At 35.7% G+C, this 16,801-nt stretch overlaps 1 protein-coding gene across 7 annotated transcripts in view; it reads right to left on the minus strand.

Moving 5' to 3' along the window:
- CCDC102B (coiled-coil domain containing 102B) overlaps window positions 1-16,801 on the minus strand; it is a 324,997-nt gene that overhangs the window by 40,301 nt on the left and 267,895 nt on the right. For 4 of the 7 annotated variants that reach the window (XM_081562704.1, XM_081562703.1, XM_081562702.1 and 1 more), the window contains one exon: window positions 463-608. In XM_081562704.1, coding sequence (XP_081418830.1) covers window positions 501-608 — 108 coding nt within the window. In that variant the 3' untranslated portion in view covers window positions 463-500. Of the gene's footprint in view, window positions 1-462; window positions 609-16,801 lie in introns of those variants that run through there. The other 3 variants (XM_081562701.1, XM_081562700.1, XM_081562698.1) reach the window with 1 other exon arrangement.

The raw sequence follows: 16,801 nt of genomic DNA on the forward strand, positions 1-16,801 counted from the left end.
TCCACTCCTCTAGGTCATCACAGAGCACCAAGCGGGGCTCACTGTGTTTATAGCAGGTTCCCACTAGCTAGCTATTTTACACATGGTGGTATGTGTATCTCAATCCCAATCTCCCAGTTTGTCCCACCCTCCCCACCCTGCCTTGCATCCACATGTCCATTCTCTATGCCTGTGTCTCCATTCCTGCCTTGGACATAGGTTCATCTGTACCATTTCTCTAGATTCCACATATATGTCTTCATGTATGACATTTGTTTTTCTCTTTCTGACTTGACTTCATTCTATATGACAGATTCTGGGTCCATCCACACCTCTACTAATGAACCTGTTTCATTCCTTTTAGTGGCTGAGTAATATTCCATTGTATATATGTGCCAAATTTTCTTTATCCATTCATCTGTTGTTGGACATTCAGGTTGTTAAGGAAATACAAGAGAGAAAACATCAAGATTGCCTTATCTAAGATCCCAATCTTGAATTCAACATGTTTTATGAAATAATTACCGATTTTGTAACTGCCTGAGTTTAACTTCCAAGTTTCCATTTGTTTCTTTCTGTTCATTCAAAGATCTCTGGAGCTTATGGATCTGATTCAGGAAATCATCAAGCTGAAAGCAAAATAGAAAAATGCTTCAGGTACGATGACTGAAATAAGAAAATCTCTAAAAACAAGCTCTGTATTTTGTATAACACATTCTTAGGCATGAATTTATTTTGTATATATGCATGAATACATAGTAATAATATTTTTAATTATAAAATAGTTCACATATTTAATAATAAACATCCGCATGGACTCTGGAATATTTGACAGGATCTTTTCTGTCTTGGCAATCTTCCTTGTTTCTAAGCTGCACTCTGCTACCTTATCATCACCATGACCTTGAAAATGGTTTTGTTTTCATGTGTATATTTATACATATGTTTAAGTATAGCGTATGTGTGTGCATATACATATGCTAAGTGTATACAAATAGACATATATATGTGTGTGTGTGCTAAGTTGGGTCTGCCTCTTTATGACCTCATGGACTGTAGCCTGCCAGGCTCCTCTGTCCATGGGATTTCCCAGGCAAGAATACTGGAGTGGATAGTCATTCCCTTCTCCAGGGGATCTTTCTGACCCAGGGATCGAATTTGTGTCTCTTGCATCTCTTGCACTGGCAAGTGGATTCCTGACCACTGCACCACCTGGTAAGTTCATATAGATAAGGTACAAAATGGTACAAACAGAAATATCCTTTAAAATATGTTCTTTTAGTTGTTTTTAACTTACACATAAAAAAAATGGGTATGATGCTGTTTGTAATCATCTGATACTTCAACTGCTAAGACTCATCTACATGAGCATCTCACTGTAGCCTTGGTCTATTTTACACGATTATACTGCACAATAATGCTAAGACAGTAACCACCCTCCTGTTCATGAGTAGTAGACTGTTTGCAGCCTTCAGCTGCTGTGGACTTTTTTGTGTGTAACTCCTAATGTATATGTGCAACATAGTCTCTGAAGACATATGTAGGAGGAGAATTGCCAGGTTATATTTTTTTAATGTTGAATTTTATAAAAGTAAAGCTAAAACGTCTCCCAAAACAGTTTACTAACTTACCTCCCAAAGGCAATTAGATGCTCTCCTGATTGCCAAGTACTGGCAAAGATGTGCTCAATGTGAGATATTAAAACTTTTGCCAATCCTTGCTAAATAAGTTATGGTCAATACCTCTTTATATTTTTATTGGTTCAGTGTTTTTCTCTTCTTCCTTCAGGTCTTCTGCTCACAACTCTATTTGGAGCTCTTTTCTTTTTTTTAACCTGTACATGTTTATGTTGTAATTTGTCAGTTGTAAGTGTTCCAAGTATCTTCAAGTATTATCAAGTTTATAACGTATTTTTTCCATTTTATTTAAAAGATCTTTGGGTGAATAAATGTTATTTTACTAAACATAATTTATCTATTTTCTTTTACAGTTTTAATGACGCTAAAAATACTTTCCTAGTCAAAGACTGGAAAAGGCTATGGCAACCCACTCCAGTACTCTTGCCTGGAAAATCTCATGGACAGAGGAGCCTGGTAGGCTGCAGTCCATGGGGTCACGAAGAGTGAGACACGACTGAGCGACTTCACTTTCACTTTTCACTTTCATGCATTGGAGAAGGAAATGGCAACCCACTCCAGTGTTCTTGCCTGGAGAATCCCAGGGATGGTGGAGCCTGGTGGGCTGCCATCTATGGGGTCGCACAGAGCTGGACACGACTGAAGCGACTTAGCAGCAACAGTATTCAAAGATTAGAAAAATATTAATCTTTATTGTCAGCTAAAATTTGTTAAGGCTTTGTAATTGTTATTTAAGTCCTAGATCAAGGTGGGATTAACTTTTCTATATGATATGGATTATTGTATTATTGATACAATTTTATTTTTTCTCTAAATAAGTACATTTTAATCATCAGTTAATTAAGCTGTCAAGTTGTTAGCCTGAGTGGAGTTTCCATGGGGTAGGTTTTAGATAGTTTTACTGTCATCTTTTCTTCACAAGGTCTAGCAACCATATTCATCCAGTTGAATGTTTGAAAATCTTCTGGACATTTTCATGGATACACATACAACTTTAAGACAAAAATCTTACCCCTCCAAGCAGACTGCTGAGCTATGGCACTATAGTAAAATAAGGTCAGTATGATAATTTTGATTATTCTTACTTTATTAAATACAAAATCTTTCTTAATATGTACAGAGTCAAAATACCACTAAATATGAAAACTGATCCCAATTCTGATTCCTTTGCCAGTGTTATTCAAGTTAAAACATTTTAAACAATAGAATTCTATAGAGTTGAGATGGTGTTACTATCTTCTAGGAGTAAAAAGCTATTTCTTTTCATAACTTCATGGAGTAATACCATTCTATAAACCCTTTCATATCAATTATTTGTGCCCATGAAGTAAACATTGTTAAAGTATATCAAAATTAACTCTGAAATAATTTTTTATATCTGAATGTAAATCATTGAGACAATTTTAGTTAGTAATACCCACACTCTTTTGACATCCACAATTCTTAAGTTTATATAGACACCTAATGGATTAGTGTATAAAAGTAATTCTAAGTTTATTTTCTTACCATAAAAGTTCTCTTATCTAACCTGTGCAGATTTTTGTGGACTTCACTTTTTCTTGTTTCTACTCTATATAAATGTTGAACCAGAAATTTTTTTTTTTACAGATCTTCTACATTTCTCTAGTTCTCATTTTTCTGCAGTTAATGTAACATGTATTTAATATATTAAGCTTATGTTGGATTTAATCATTGTATTTTACTTGAAGTCATTCAAATCAAGACAGTGTTGTCTATTTTGTTAGAAAAATGTTACAGAAGTATTTATTAGAGTATAAATATCTATGTATCACTTAAAAGTTCTTATAAAGTTCTAGTTCAGTTCAGTTGCTCAGTCGTGTCCTACCGTTTGCGACCCCACGGACTGCAGCACGCCAGGCCGCCCTGTCCATCACCAACTCCTGGAGTTTACTCAAACTCATGTCTATCGAGTTGGTGATGCCATCCAACCATCTCATCCTCTGTCGTCCCCTTCTCCTCCTGCTTTCAGTCTTTCCCAGCATCAGGGTCTTTTCCAATGAGTCAGTTCATCACATCAGGTGGCCAAAGTATTGGAGTTTCAGCTTCAGCATCAGTCCTTCCAGTGAAAATTCTAGTAGGCCCAGACTATTAAGCATACAAAATTATTTGCCTCTTCAGATACAGTCTTAAATCATGTCTATCGAGTTGGTGATGCCATCCAACCATCTCATCCTCTGTCGTCCCCTTCTCCTCCTGCTTTCAGTCTTTCCCAGCATCAGGGTCTTTTCCAATGAGTCAGTTCATCACATCAGGTGGCCAAAGTATTGGAGTTTCAGCTTCAGCATCAGTCCTTCCAGTGAAAATTCTAGTAGGCCCAGACTATTAAGCATACAAAATTATTTGCCTCTTCAGATACAGTCTTAAAACCAATTTCTTTAGGGAGGAATCAATGCTCAACATTCATGCCTCATTAAATATTTTCTATCAGGATAAAAATTACAAGAATAAAGTAATAGGCTAATAACGATTGACAATTATTATTCTGGACTATTTGGTTATTTCACATTTTCGTACCCTTTCAAATATCTACTTGGAAAAAACCTGTCTATTTGGCATTACCTGGGGCAATTCCCAGATGATTTAATGAATCAATGAGAAATATTACCTTTTTGTATTTTTTCGGTTTATAAATTTTCAGCTTTTATTCTACCCTTTTGGACTACAGGAATGCCAATGTGGGAATGGATGGGAACTAACTGGAAAATTTAATTACAGATAGGTATTATTAGATATTTAAGGAATATTTTGGTACAACTAAGAATAAAGAGCTTAATGTAATGAAATTGGGATAGTCAGAATAAATCTGTAACGCATTTTGGAAATATATGCCAAAAATCTTGACATTCATGTTTTTAAGAAGTTATCATGTATTGAAATGTCTGAAAAATAATACGAGACACATAAAAGCTCTTTTTGCACAAATATTTTTCATTATGTTCATGAAAAAGTCAAATTGACCTGAATGGTTACTGAAAGTTTCATGTTTAATTATAGTTCATCATTCTGATAGAACATTCTGCTGACATTAAAATGTTTAATTAGGCTTCATAATGCTGTTTTATGATATTTAACTTCAGAAAAAAAGTTCACAATATTATGAGTAATGCATGACATTTCTTATATGAAATAACATATAAAGAAAAAACAAAAGGATACAAAATACTGGCAGAAATGTTGTTTTTCTAAATCTGTGTTAAACTTTTTTATAAAATTTACAATAAAAAAAAGGATGTTGAAAATGCAATGGAAAACGCCCAAGGTGGAATTCAGTCCTTACCTCAAAGACTTGGCTAGCATCTGACTCTAATCACATGTGCTATGCCGCTTCAGTCAGTCTGACTCTTTGCCACCCTATGGACCATAACCCACCAGGCTCCTCTGTCCATGGGATTCTCCAGGCAAGAATACAGGAATGGGTTGCCATGCCCTCCTCCAGGGGATCTTCCAGACTCAGGGATTGAACCCAGGTCTCTTAGTCTCCTGCATTAGCAGATGGGTTCTTTACTACCTGTGCCACCTGGACTCAAAATGGATTAAAGCCCTAAATGTAAGACCTGATACTATAGAACCCTTAAAAGAAAACACAGGCAGAACACTCTTTGACGTAAATCATGGCAAGATCTTTTTTGATCCACCACTGAAAATAGTAAAAATAAACAAATGAGATCTAGTTAAACTTACAAGTTTTTGCATAGCAAAGGAAAAAATAAGCAATAAAAACACAACCCACAAAGTGGGGAAAAATATTTGCAAATGATAGGATGAACAAGAGATTAATCTCCAAAATATACAAACAGCTTATGTACCTCCAGAGCAAAAAAAAAATAAAAAATGGGCAGAAGATCTAAATAGACATTCCTCTAAAGAAGACATACAGATGGCCAAAAAGTAAGCACATGAAAAGATGCTCAACATCTCTAATTATTAGAAATGCAAATCATTACTACCACGAGGCATCACTTCATACTATTCAAAATGGCCATCATCACAAATTCTACCAACACTAAATGCTGGAGAGGGTGTAGAGAAAGGGAACCCCCTTACACTGTTGATGGAAATGTAAACTGATACACCCACTATGGTGACAGAATGGAGGTTCTTTCAGTTCAGTCGCTCAGTCGTGTCCGACTCTTTGCGACCCCATGAATCGCAGCAAACCAGGCCTACCTGTCCATCACCAACTCCCGGAGTTTACCCAAACTCATGTCCATCGAGTTGGTGATGCCATCCAGCCATCTCATCCTCTGTCGTCCCCTTCTCCTCTTTGCCCCCAATCCTTCCCAGCATCAGGGTCTTTTCCAATGAGTAAACTCTTTGCACGAGGTGGCCAAAGTATTGGAGTTTCAGCTTCAACACCAGTCCTTCCAATGAACACCCAGGACTGCTTTCCCTTAGGATGGACTGGCTTGATCTCCTAGAAGTCCAAGGGACTCTCAAGAGTCTTCTCCAACACCACAGTTCAAAAGCATCAATTCTTTGACGCTCAGCTTTTTTCACAGTCCAACTCTCACATCCATACATGACTACTGGAAGAACCATGGCCTTGACTAGACGGACCTTTGTTGGCAAAGTAATGTCTCTGCTGTTTAATATTCTGTCTAGGTTGGTCATAACTTTCCTTCCAAGGAGTAAGCGTCTTTAATTTCATAGCTGCAATCACCATCAGCAGTGATTTTGGAGCCCCAAAAAATAAAGTTTGACATTGTTTCCACTGTTTCCCCATCTATTTCCCATGAAGTGATGGGACCAGATGCCATGATCTTAGTTTTCTGAATGTTCAGCTTTAGGCCAACTTTTTCACTCTCCTCTCTCACTTTCATCAAGAGGCTCTTTAGTTCTTCTTCACTTTCTGCCATAAGGGTGGTGTCATCTACATATCTGAGGTTATTGATATTTCTCCCGGCAATCTTGATTCCACCTTGTCTTTCTTCCAGCCCGGCATTTCTCATGATGTACTCTGCATATAAGTTAAATAAGCAGGGTGACAATATACAGCCTTGCCGTACTCCTTTTCCTTTTTGGAACCAGTCTGTTGTTCCATGTCCAGTCCTAACTGTTGCTTCCTGACTTGCATACAGGTTTCTCAAGAGGTAGGTCAGGTGGTCTGGTATTCCCATCTCTTTCAGAACTTTCCAGTTTATTGTGATCCACACAGTCAAACGCTTTGGTATAGTCAATAAAGCAGAAATAGATGTTTTTCTGGAACTCTCTTGCTTTTTTGATGATCCAGCAGATGTTGGCAATTTGATGTCTGGTTCCTCTGCCTTTTCTAAAACCAGTTTGAACATCTGGAAGTTCACGGTTCATGTATTGCTGAAGCCTGGCTTGGAGAATTTTGAGCATTACTTTACTAGCGTGTGAGATGAGTGCAATTGTGCGGTAGTTTGAGCATTCTTTGGCATTGCCTTTCTTTGGGATTGGAACGAAAACTGACCTTTTCCAGTCCTGTGGCCACTGCTGAGTTTTCCATATTTGCTGGCATAGAGAGTGCAGCACTTTCACAGCATCACCTTTCAGGATTTGAAATCGCTCAGCTGGAATTCCATCACCTCCACTAGCTTTGTTCGTAGTGATGCTTTCTAAGGCCCACTTGACTTCACATTCCAGGATGTCTGGCTCTAGGTGAGTGATCACACCATCGTGATTATCTGGGTCATGAAGATCTTTTTTGTACAGTTCTTCTGTGTATTCTTGCCACCTCTTCTTAATATCTTCTGCTTCTGTTAGGTCCATATCATTTCTGTCCTTTATTGAGGTTCCTTAGGAAACTAAAAACAGAGCTACCAACTGATCCAACAATCCTACTCTCAGGCATATATCCAGAGAAAACGATACTTTGAAAAGATACATGTGCCCCAATGTTCACTGCAGCACTAATTACAATAATCAAGACATGGAAGTAACCTAAATGTCTGTAGGTTTATCCGTAGACAAATGGATCAAGAAGATGTAGTACATATATACAATGGAATATTACTGAGGCATAAAAAGTGAAATAATGCCATTTGCAGCAATATGGATAGATCTAGAGATGATCATATTAAGTGAAGTAAGACAGAGAAAGACAACTATCCTATGATATCACTTGTATGTGGAATCGAAAAAATCATTCCATATACAAATGATTCCACTACAAATGAACTTATTTACAAAATAAAAAGACAGTCCTAGAAAATACACTTATGGTTACCAAATGGGGCAGGGATAAATTAGGTTGGAATTAACATATTTATCCTATTATATATAAAATAGATAATCAACAAGGACCTATTGTATAGCACAGGGAACTCTCCCCTGTAGAACCTATATGGGAAAAGAACCTGAAACAGAGCAGATTAAATACACGTGTATGTGTAACTGAGTCACTTTGCGGTATACCAGAGACACAATATTTAAGTCAAATATGCTCCAATATAAGATTTTTTAAAAGCAAAAGCACTCTAATTAAAAAACAAAATCTCTATCAAATAAAAGTGACAGAAGTTATTTTCCTCATTCGCAGTTATAAATTCTGATATTAAGTAAGGAATGAACTGTTGATGAATCTCTCAGAGACTGTGAGCTTCCTGATGCTGCTGCACGCACACACTCTTTCCCCGTCCCCACTTGTGCACCAGATCCCATCCTCTTTCACCTACTCAAGGACACACACACTTTCATCAATACAGGGTGCTCTGTCATATATTATCCTGTTGTTTTCTCTATTTGATCATTCCCATCAGGGACTTTGTACTCACTGTTCTTTTTTCCTGGAACCCCTGTTCAACAGTTATCTGGATGATTAACTTTCATTAACATCTTCCATGTATTTATTGAATTCTGAGGCCAGACATCATATTTAATATTGCAGCCTGCACCGAAAGCAAGAACACTGCTTTTTTTTCCCCCAGGAGTCATATGATTTATATATGAATTGTCTTGGTCTCTCTCCACTGGAATGAAAATTCCTTGCAGAAGGGATATTCATTTTATTCATGTATAGATTTCAAATGCTTAGCATAGTGTTTGTATGTTTAAAAAAAAATAAATGGATGCTGGGTAGGCTAAAGCAACAGATGCCCTTCTACTTTTGTTAAATATATTTGCCAAGAAAGCCCATAATTTGCAAATTCTATAGCAGTGGTGTCCTGAAACTTCCATATGCCAGATAAATTCAATTCAATATTTACTGTTGAGTACATAATAACTGCATTGTTTCAATTGCTTCTCTGGTAAGGCCCCAACCAGTCTGGCTGAAGTCTGGGTAGATTCCCACAAATTTATGATTCAAGAAAAATATGCTTAAGCCATGTATATAAGCTGATCAAAATGAGAATATAATAAGGTCTGGCTACAGTCTAAGACTTGGTAATATGGAGGCAATGACTTCAACTAAAAAGGACTTGCAATTTATGTAAACTATTTATCTCCATCATTAAAAAGAGAGGAAAATGAAATAAAGGAAAGACCAGAAAAGGAAAGCCTGTTGGATGCTGCAGACAACAGCTCATAGATCCATTTTTATTATAAATCTCTACCTAAATCTAACTGGAAATGATAATCAGTTTTGATTCATCTTTCCATTAGTAATTGAGCAGGACCCATTCCTGTCACAGAAACTGAAGTGACATGTTTAGTATTGGGTCTTCTGGCCAGTCTGCTCCAGGGCATCCATGGTGGAGTGTCTTCATAATCTCTCCAGTTTAGGATTTGATTGAGGTAATGAAGGATGGCACAAATTCCGGTAAGTGTTATTGCTGTTCAGTAACTAAGTTGTGTCTGACTCTTTGAGACCCCATGGACTGTAGCCCACCAAGCTCCTCTCTCCATGGAGTTTTCCAGGCAATAATACTGGATTGGGTCGCCATTTCCTTCTCCAGGGGATCCTCCTGGGCCAGGGACTGAACTTGGGTCTCCAGCATTGGCAAACAGATTCTTTTACCAATGAGCCACCAGGGAAGCCCTCAGGTAAGTGACCTGTTAACAAATTCCCTAAACTCAACTCATGTAATGAAGAGTCTTTGTAAGGAATAAGTGAGCATGACAACTTGCTGACTATAAATGATTAGTACAGACTAATTTTCCAGATATTTTTAATTGGAACTGAAATATTCTGAACCACTTAAGGAATATACCACAATATGCTGTTTACCTGGGAAAAAAAAAGATCAAAATCAATAGGAACATTTTACTGAAACTTCTTGATGATCTCTGATGGAAAGTGGTTGTTGCCTTTTGAGAATTTTGCTAAGGATATAGCTTATGTTACATGATTTTACATATTTTTCAATATCAGAATTAATTTCAACTTATGAAATATTGCTACCTATATGAAAATGAGTACATGATTTACTGCTTACTAGAATTGTTAAATGTTTAAGAAATGTGAAACAAGTAAGCTGTGCATTAATCGTTGAAATAATTTGTTGAACTTTGTGGTCTGTAAGCTATAAATTTGCTAATGAGCTAAGGTAACAGTGCAATTGCTATAGGGTTCACAAAACTAGTATATCTCAAATGAATAACAACTAAACTCTTTAGAGCAAAAGGAATGTTCACTTTTAAGTGAACAGTTCAACTGAGTAATTTAATAGAGTGACACAAGGTTCAGATTTGAGAGATTACCATTTTAAGGAAACTATATTTTGGGAAACCTGGAGACAGTTTCTCTAAGTGAATGAAAAATAAAAATTATATTCCCAGTAAAAAATTATATTCCCAGTGATAAAAATTCATTACAGTGAATGAAAGATAAAAATTATATTCCCAGTAATTTAAATCAGTTACTTCCCCAAAGGCTTTATTGTCATCTTAGTGACAAAAACAGGGGAGCCTGGTGGGCTGCTGTCTATGGGGTCGCACAGAGTCGGACACGACTGAAGTGACTTAGCAGCAGCAGCAGTGACAAAAACAAACAGACCAAAAAAAAAAAAAACCCAACATCCAAAAATACCTACCAAGCCAGAATAACTTTCCAAGTGACTATATTTCTTTCTTTTGGGGAACACATGTGGATATATTGGTGAAAACACTCAATATTCTCAGCAACAAAAAAAGTATAAAAACAGTAATAGAGTTAGAAAAGAATAAATTTGGAGAACTGACACTTTCTGAATTCAGTATTTACTAAAACTGTAGTAATCAAGACAATGCCTTACTGGCAGAAGGACAGACATTTAGGTCAGTGGCATAAAAGTATATCAAGAGACCAGATAAAAAGTATTACATTTAGGGTCAACTTGATTTTGACATGAGTGTCAAGATACTTCAATGGGATAAAGAATTATCTTTATAAAAAATAGCTCCAGGCCAACTAGATATTCACAAGCGTAATTTTGAAGTTGAACTCCTACCTCACCTCAGTTATAAAAATTAACTCAAACAGGCTTCCCTAGTGGCTCAGCAGTAAAAGAATACACCTATGATTCAGGAGACAAGGGTTTGATCCCTGGTTCAGAAAGATCCCCTGGAGAAGGAAATGGCAACACACTCCACTATTCTTGCCTGGAAAACCCATGGACAGAGGAGCCTGGCGGGCTACAGTCCATGGGGTTGCAAAAGAGTTGGATATGACTTAATGACTATTAATAAACAACAACAGCTCAAAATGAGTCATAGACCTAAATATAAGATTCAAAACTATAAAACGCTAGGAAAACAGAGGAGTAAATCTACAGGGCATTGAACTATTCAATCTTCTTTTACACAAAACACCATGAGCAGAAGCAACAAAAGGAAAAAATAAACAAATTGGACTAGATTAAAATTATTTCTAAAAGTTTCATATCAGGTTGAAAAGATACATAACAGAAAATATTTACAAATCATGTATCTGAGAAGGGGCTTACATTTAGAGGATACAAACAAAACAAATCAATTTTTTAAAAATGGGCAAAGAACCTGAATATAAATTGTTCCCAAGAAAATCTACACATAGCCAAAAGTCATTAAGGAAATTCAAATCAAAACCACAATAAGATACCACTTCACTTTCATGAGGTTGGCATAATAAAATAAAAGATGAATTCTGATAAGTGGTAGTGAAAATGTAGAGAAATTGGAACCCTCAAACATTGCTTGTGAGAATGTAAAATGGCACAGTCACTTTGGAAAGGAGTTTGGTGGGCCTTAAAAATGTAAACACAGTTACTATCTGATACAGCAATTCCAAAGGAAATAAAAATGTACATTAACACCAAAGCTTGTAAATAAATGTTCATATTAGCATTATTCACGGTAGCCAAGGTGTATAACAACCCATATACTTACCAACTTAGAAAGGAAAAGCTGTAGTATAGCTATTCAAAAATGAAGTACTGATCTACACTACAATATGGATGAACTTTGAAGATAATACATTATGCAAAGCGAAAGGAGTCAATTACAAAAGACTATCTATTCTCTGACTATATGGAATGTCTAAAATTCCACAGAGATAGAGAGTAGACTGGTGGTTGCCAAGGGCTGGGGATAAAGGGAAGATGGGGAATGACTGATAATGGAAAGTTGGATTACAGTAATTGTTAGACAACTCTATGATTTACTAAAAGCCATGAATTGAACACTTCAAAGTGTAATTTTATGGTATACGAATTAGATCTCAAAAATGTTAAAATAGACAATAAGAGTAAATATGGCATATTCCCATTGCTGTAATATTTATATATTAGGCCAAACAAAAATACTAGGGTAGCTATAATAGAAATAAGTCAATTGAATATATCCGGTAATTCCAGATCTCTTAAGAATGTTATCTTAAATAATTGTATCACTTGAATCTAGAATATTTCATTGCTTTACCTCTATATAATGAACTTTTAAAATATTCAAGAATTGGATGGATTTGATGCCTTAAAAGTCTTATAGTTATTGGCACTGCTTTAAGATGTATTGACCTACATAATCTTATGTGACTATTTATTTATATACAAAGCATTCTACTAAACAGTTCATTTTAGCTCAGTTATTTTTCTTTTCAATAAATTAAAGCCGCATGATGGTCAGTGAGAGCTAAGAGTTTGGCATCCTACAATGCTGATGAGTCTTAATTTATGCCCTGAGGGACTAATACTGAGAATTTGTTCAGAGTACCATAGCAACTGTAGAATCAAAGCCATGATATTATGTGACAAATTTGTAGTTGAGAGAACACTACAGGATTCCATTGGATCACCTGGGGCAGCAATATTACAAGTGTTTACGGTGTAGCATCTTGATAAGGGAGACTTAATTGGTGTTAATTTTTTCCAAATTACAGACAACTATAGAGCATCTATTTCCATAGAGTGGAATAGTCTCATCAAAATGTGTGACAAAACACTAAGGGTATTTAATTTGTAAGCGGTATCTCACAAGGGTTTTGATATGGATCTTTATTAAAATTGACTTCAAGTTGCATTAACCTCACCAATATCTAATGTGCACAGAGAATAATAATATCTTGTCTAACAACAGAGGAAGACAAAACATTGTCAAATAATATTAATTTTCATGACAACAGTGCTTGTACTGGATCAGTGTCTTGATGTATATATTTCCCACTTTCCTCTTTTGAGAATCTCAACAGTTGAAAACATTATTGAAGTACCCAGGGAGCCAACAATCCTTCCCTCCCTATTGTAAGTTACTTAATTAACACACAACAGATGTCTACTTTCAGAAAGAAGCTTTTCAAAAGCAGTGGACTATGTGCCTATTTGCCCTTGGGTATTGGAGTGAATTCCAGCATCATGAAGCTTAATGAAGAAAAGAAATTGCCACTTTTATCCCAAGTTTTAATATCTTATCACAGGTATAGAATCAGCAGGTTTAAACCCCAACTAATGTTGAATATGGGTACAAAAATACAATTATTCCTCATTATTTTAACTGAAAGAAAAGGAAATTGCAGAAACATTAGTTATAGAAATGCAAAGATGAAATGTGATTAGAACTGGAGAACTCTTAAAGTAATATAAGCATTAAGAACAAGAGAATTCAGTACAAAACTGCTCAATTTTACCTAACATCATTTGAAAACTCTTCCTTACCTCTTTATACTCAAGCAATTTAGCCCAACAGTGCCTGCCACCCTATCGGCCACATATACAGGTGACAATCAACTATTAGTCAGAGAAATCTGTTTCTGTTAATACAAATGTGTGGTGAGTCCTTCATAAAACATAGGCAATGGCAATCTTATTAAAAGCCACATGACTTGTATCCAAAAACCCAAAATGAAGAAAAACTGAGAAACTAATGGAATGTTTAAAAACCAGCAAGTACTCTTGGTTAGTTGATTACAACTCAGGTTCAAACTCTTATTAAAAGTAATAGATACCCAAAATTAGAGAAACAATGTTATTTCAAAAGAAAGTTTAATTAGAAAAGAAAAAGCCTTCAAAAGATGTTTTATAAAGACTACAAAAATATATATAGTAAGACTTATAAATTAAGAGGAGAAACAAGTGATATTTTAATTGCTAAACCGAACGACTAATGCTTCATTTTCCACAAAGCGTAGGGGGACTATCAATCTGATAACCAGTTTTGCTAATTTAGAAGAAAACTTCTAAGTGTCTGAAATGGACTACAAGGCTTAGAGAGATAACTATAATGATAGAAACAAGTAATATTTTCCTCTGTGATACAAACACCTTTCCAGATTACAAGTTTTCCAAAAAGACAAAAATGTATGGAGAGGAAGTTACTTATCCTGAAACTTCCCTAAGAATGAAACCAGTTCACCAATATACACCTAACTATATGGGTTGTGTTCCTGGCATAGAAAATATGACCAAACAAATGAAATCCTTCTTTAGTAAGATTCAAATAAAAAACTTTGTAATTAAAATTATACTCTTCCATTAAGGAAAGATTCAAGCTGACTAGGGCATGAACTTGTGCATATATTACCTATAAACATGGTTATTGGCCACTTCTTATGAAAGTGTCAAAGAACTAGAAGAGATTCCAAAAGTGCAGTGTTTCTAAAAATGTTTCTGAAACAGAAATGGACACCTCATTATTTGTTGAATTACATTTAAGTTTCTGAGTTCCAAACTTCTGTAATTGCCTACATTACAATTTTGGTTTATTTTGTAACTGAACCAACAACCATATTGTTCCAGAAATCTCTTCACCAAGAAACTTTAATTTCATCTGAATAATTTTGATGATTATTATCTAAAATAGCAGTTATATCTACAGTTATAGCAGTAGCTGAATTGTTTAACGTAAGAAAAAAGTTTAATGGCACATTAGGATAAGTGTTTAAAACATAGGAAAATATTGTATTTTATGTATTTCCTAGTAGAAAATAAGTTTATGATCAACTTAGCTTCACAATGATGATAGGGAAGTAATTATTTAAATAACAGCAAGGAATAAGTACATGGAGATATAGTCATGATTTACAAAACTTACACAATATTGAAATATAAAGACAACATTTCTTCCATTAAATAGTAAGTAGAATGAAGTTAGCAGATTTTGATTGCAATGCATCATTACCACCATGGCCTTAGTAATACTACAAAAGTCAGTGGAGACTTACGGGTAGTGATGGAACACAGATGGGAAACCGATATTTAAGGCACATTCCTTAAAACAATATTCTAATTCTGTACATATGAAAACCAATAATACAGTAGTAAGCATTCTTCCACTAGAGTAACATTTAGATTCCAAATTTTCAAAATATTTTTTTCACCTTTCTTTGAATAGAATCACTGCCTACCATCTGTGTCACTGAAACCAACTTTAAACAGCTTTACTCTCTCAATCACTGCAGATGGTGACTGCAGCCATGAAATTAAAAGATGCTTGCTCCTTGGAAGAAAAGCTATGACCAACCTAGACAGCATATTAAAAAGCAGAGACATTACTTTGCCAACAAAGGTCCATCTAGTCAAGGCTATGGTTTTCCCAGTAGTCATGTATGGATGTGAGAATTGGACTATAAAGAAAGCTGAGCACCAAAGAATTGATGCTTTTGAGCTATGGTGTTGGAGAAGACTCTTGAGAGTCCCTTGGACTGCAAGGAGATCCAACCAGTCCATCCTAAAGGAAATCAGTCCTGAATATTCATTGGAAGGACTGATGCTGAAGCTGAAACTCCAATACTTTGGCCACCTGATGCAAAGAACTATCACATTGGAAAAGACACTGATGCTGGGAAAGATTGAAGGGAGGAGGAGAGGATGACAGAGGATGAGATGGTTGGATGGCATTACCAACTCAATGGGCATGAGTTTGAGTAAACTCCGCGAGTTGGTGATGGACAGGGAGGCCTGGCATGCTGCAGTCCATGGGGTTGCAAAGAGTCAGACACAACTCAGTGACTGAACTGAACTCTCCATTTATATTGTGCTGGTGGTGGTGTAGTCACTAAGTTGTGTCCAACTCTTGAAACCCCATGGACTGTAGCCTGCTAGGCTCCTCTCAATACAAAGTCATTTTAAAATCCCAAAGATTCTTACATGCTAAAAATCTACAAAGTCTGTAGTCAAATATTTCTAAGTCTTAGGTTAAGACACATGCAGAGCTGAAGACATGAAGAGAAAACAGGATTGAGATCAAGAAGCACAGCAGAAGGTGAAACCCAAGAAACACTGATTTTTCCAGAAGTCTGGAGAGTAAGTTACTTTAAGAATGGGATTGATTGTATCAAATTAGTATGATATTTTGAGGAAGATGAAACCCAAGAATGGAGCTCTGCCTTTAAAAATGTGGAGCACATATGTGACCTTGACAAGTTTGCATTAGTAAAGAGGCAGAGATCAAAAGTATGACTGTTATGATTAGAGAGAGAATGCAGGCTCTGGAGATAAGAAGTTAATATCATATATCTCTTTCAAGGATTTGCTGTAAAGGGAGGGAGTAAAATTTAATAGTAGCAGCAATAAAGTGTGTAAAGGAAGTTGGTTTATTTTAAACATTATATATAGAAAATCTTTATACATGCATATATATATATATGCATGTGAATGTGTACATGTATATATGTATGTGTATATGTAATCTGTTATAATAAGTATATATATAAAATATTTGCTGACCACATATAGAAATTGAGAAATTTCATCCATAGTACCAGATATCTAGTCAGAACGTAAGTGTTCCAGTTGATATAAATTAGTTGAGTAGATGTGATGGTGAGTGCATATTCTGTACTCCACATTCCTGTTTGTCTTTTTCCCTCTGTA

The sequence above is a fragment of the Giraffa tippelskirchi genome, chromosome 14 (assembly GCF_054371585.1).
Source record: "Giraffa tippelskirchi isolate mGirTip1 chromosome 14, T2T-mGirTip1v1.2.pri, whole genome shotgun sequence".
Classification (NCBI taxonomy): domain Eukaryota; kingdom Metazoa; phylum Chordata; class Mammalia; order Artiodactyla; family Giraffidae; genus Giraffa; species Giraffa tippelskirchi.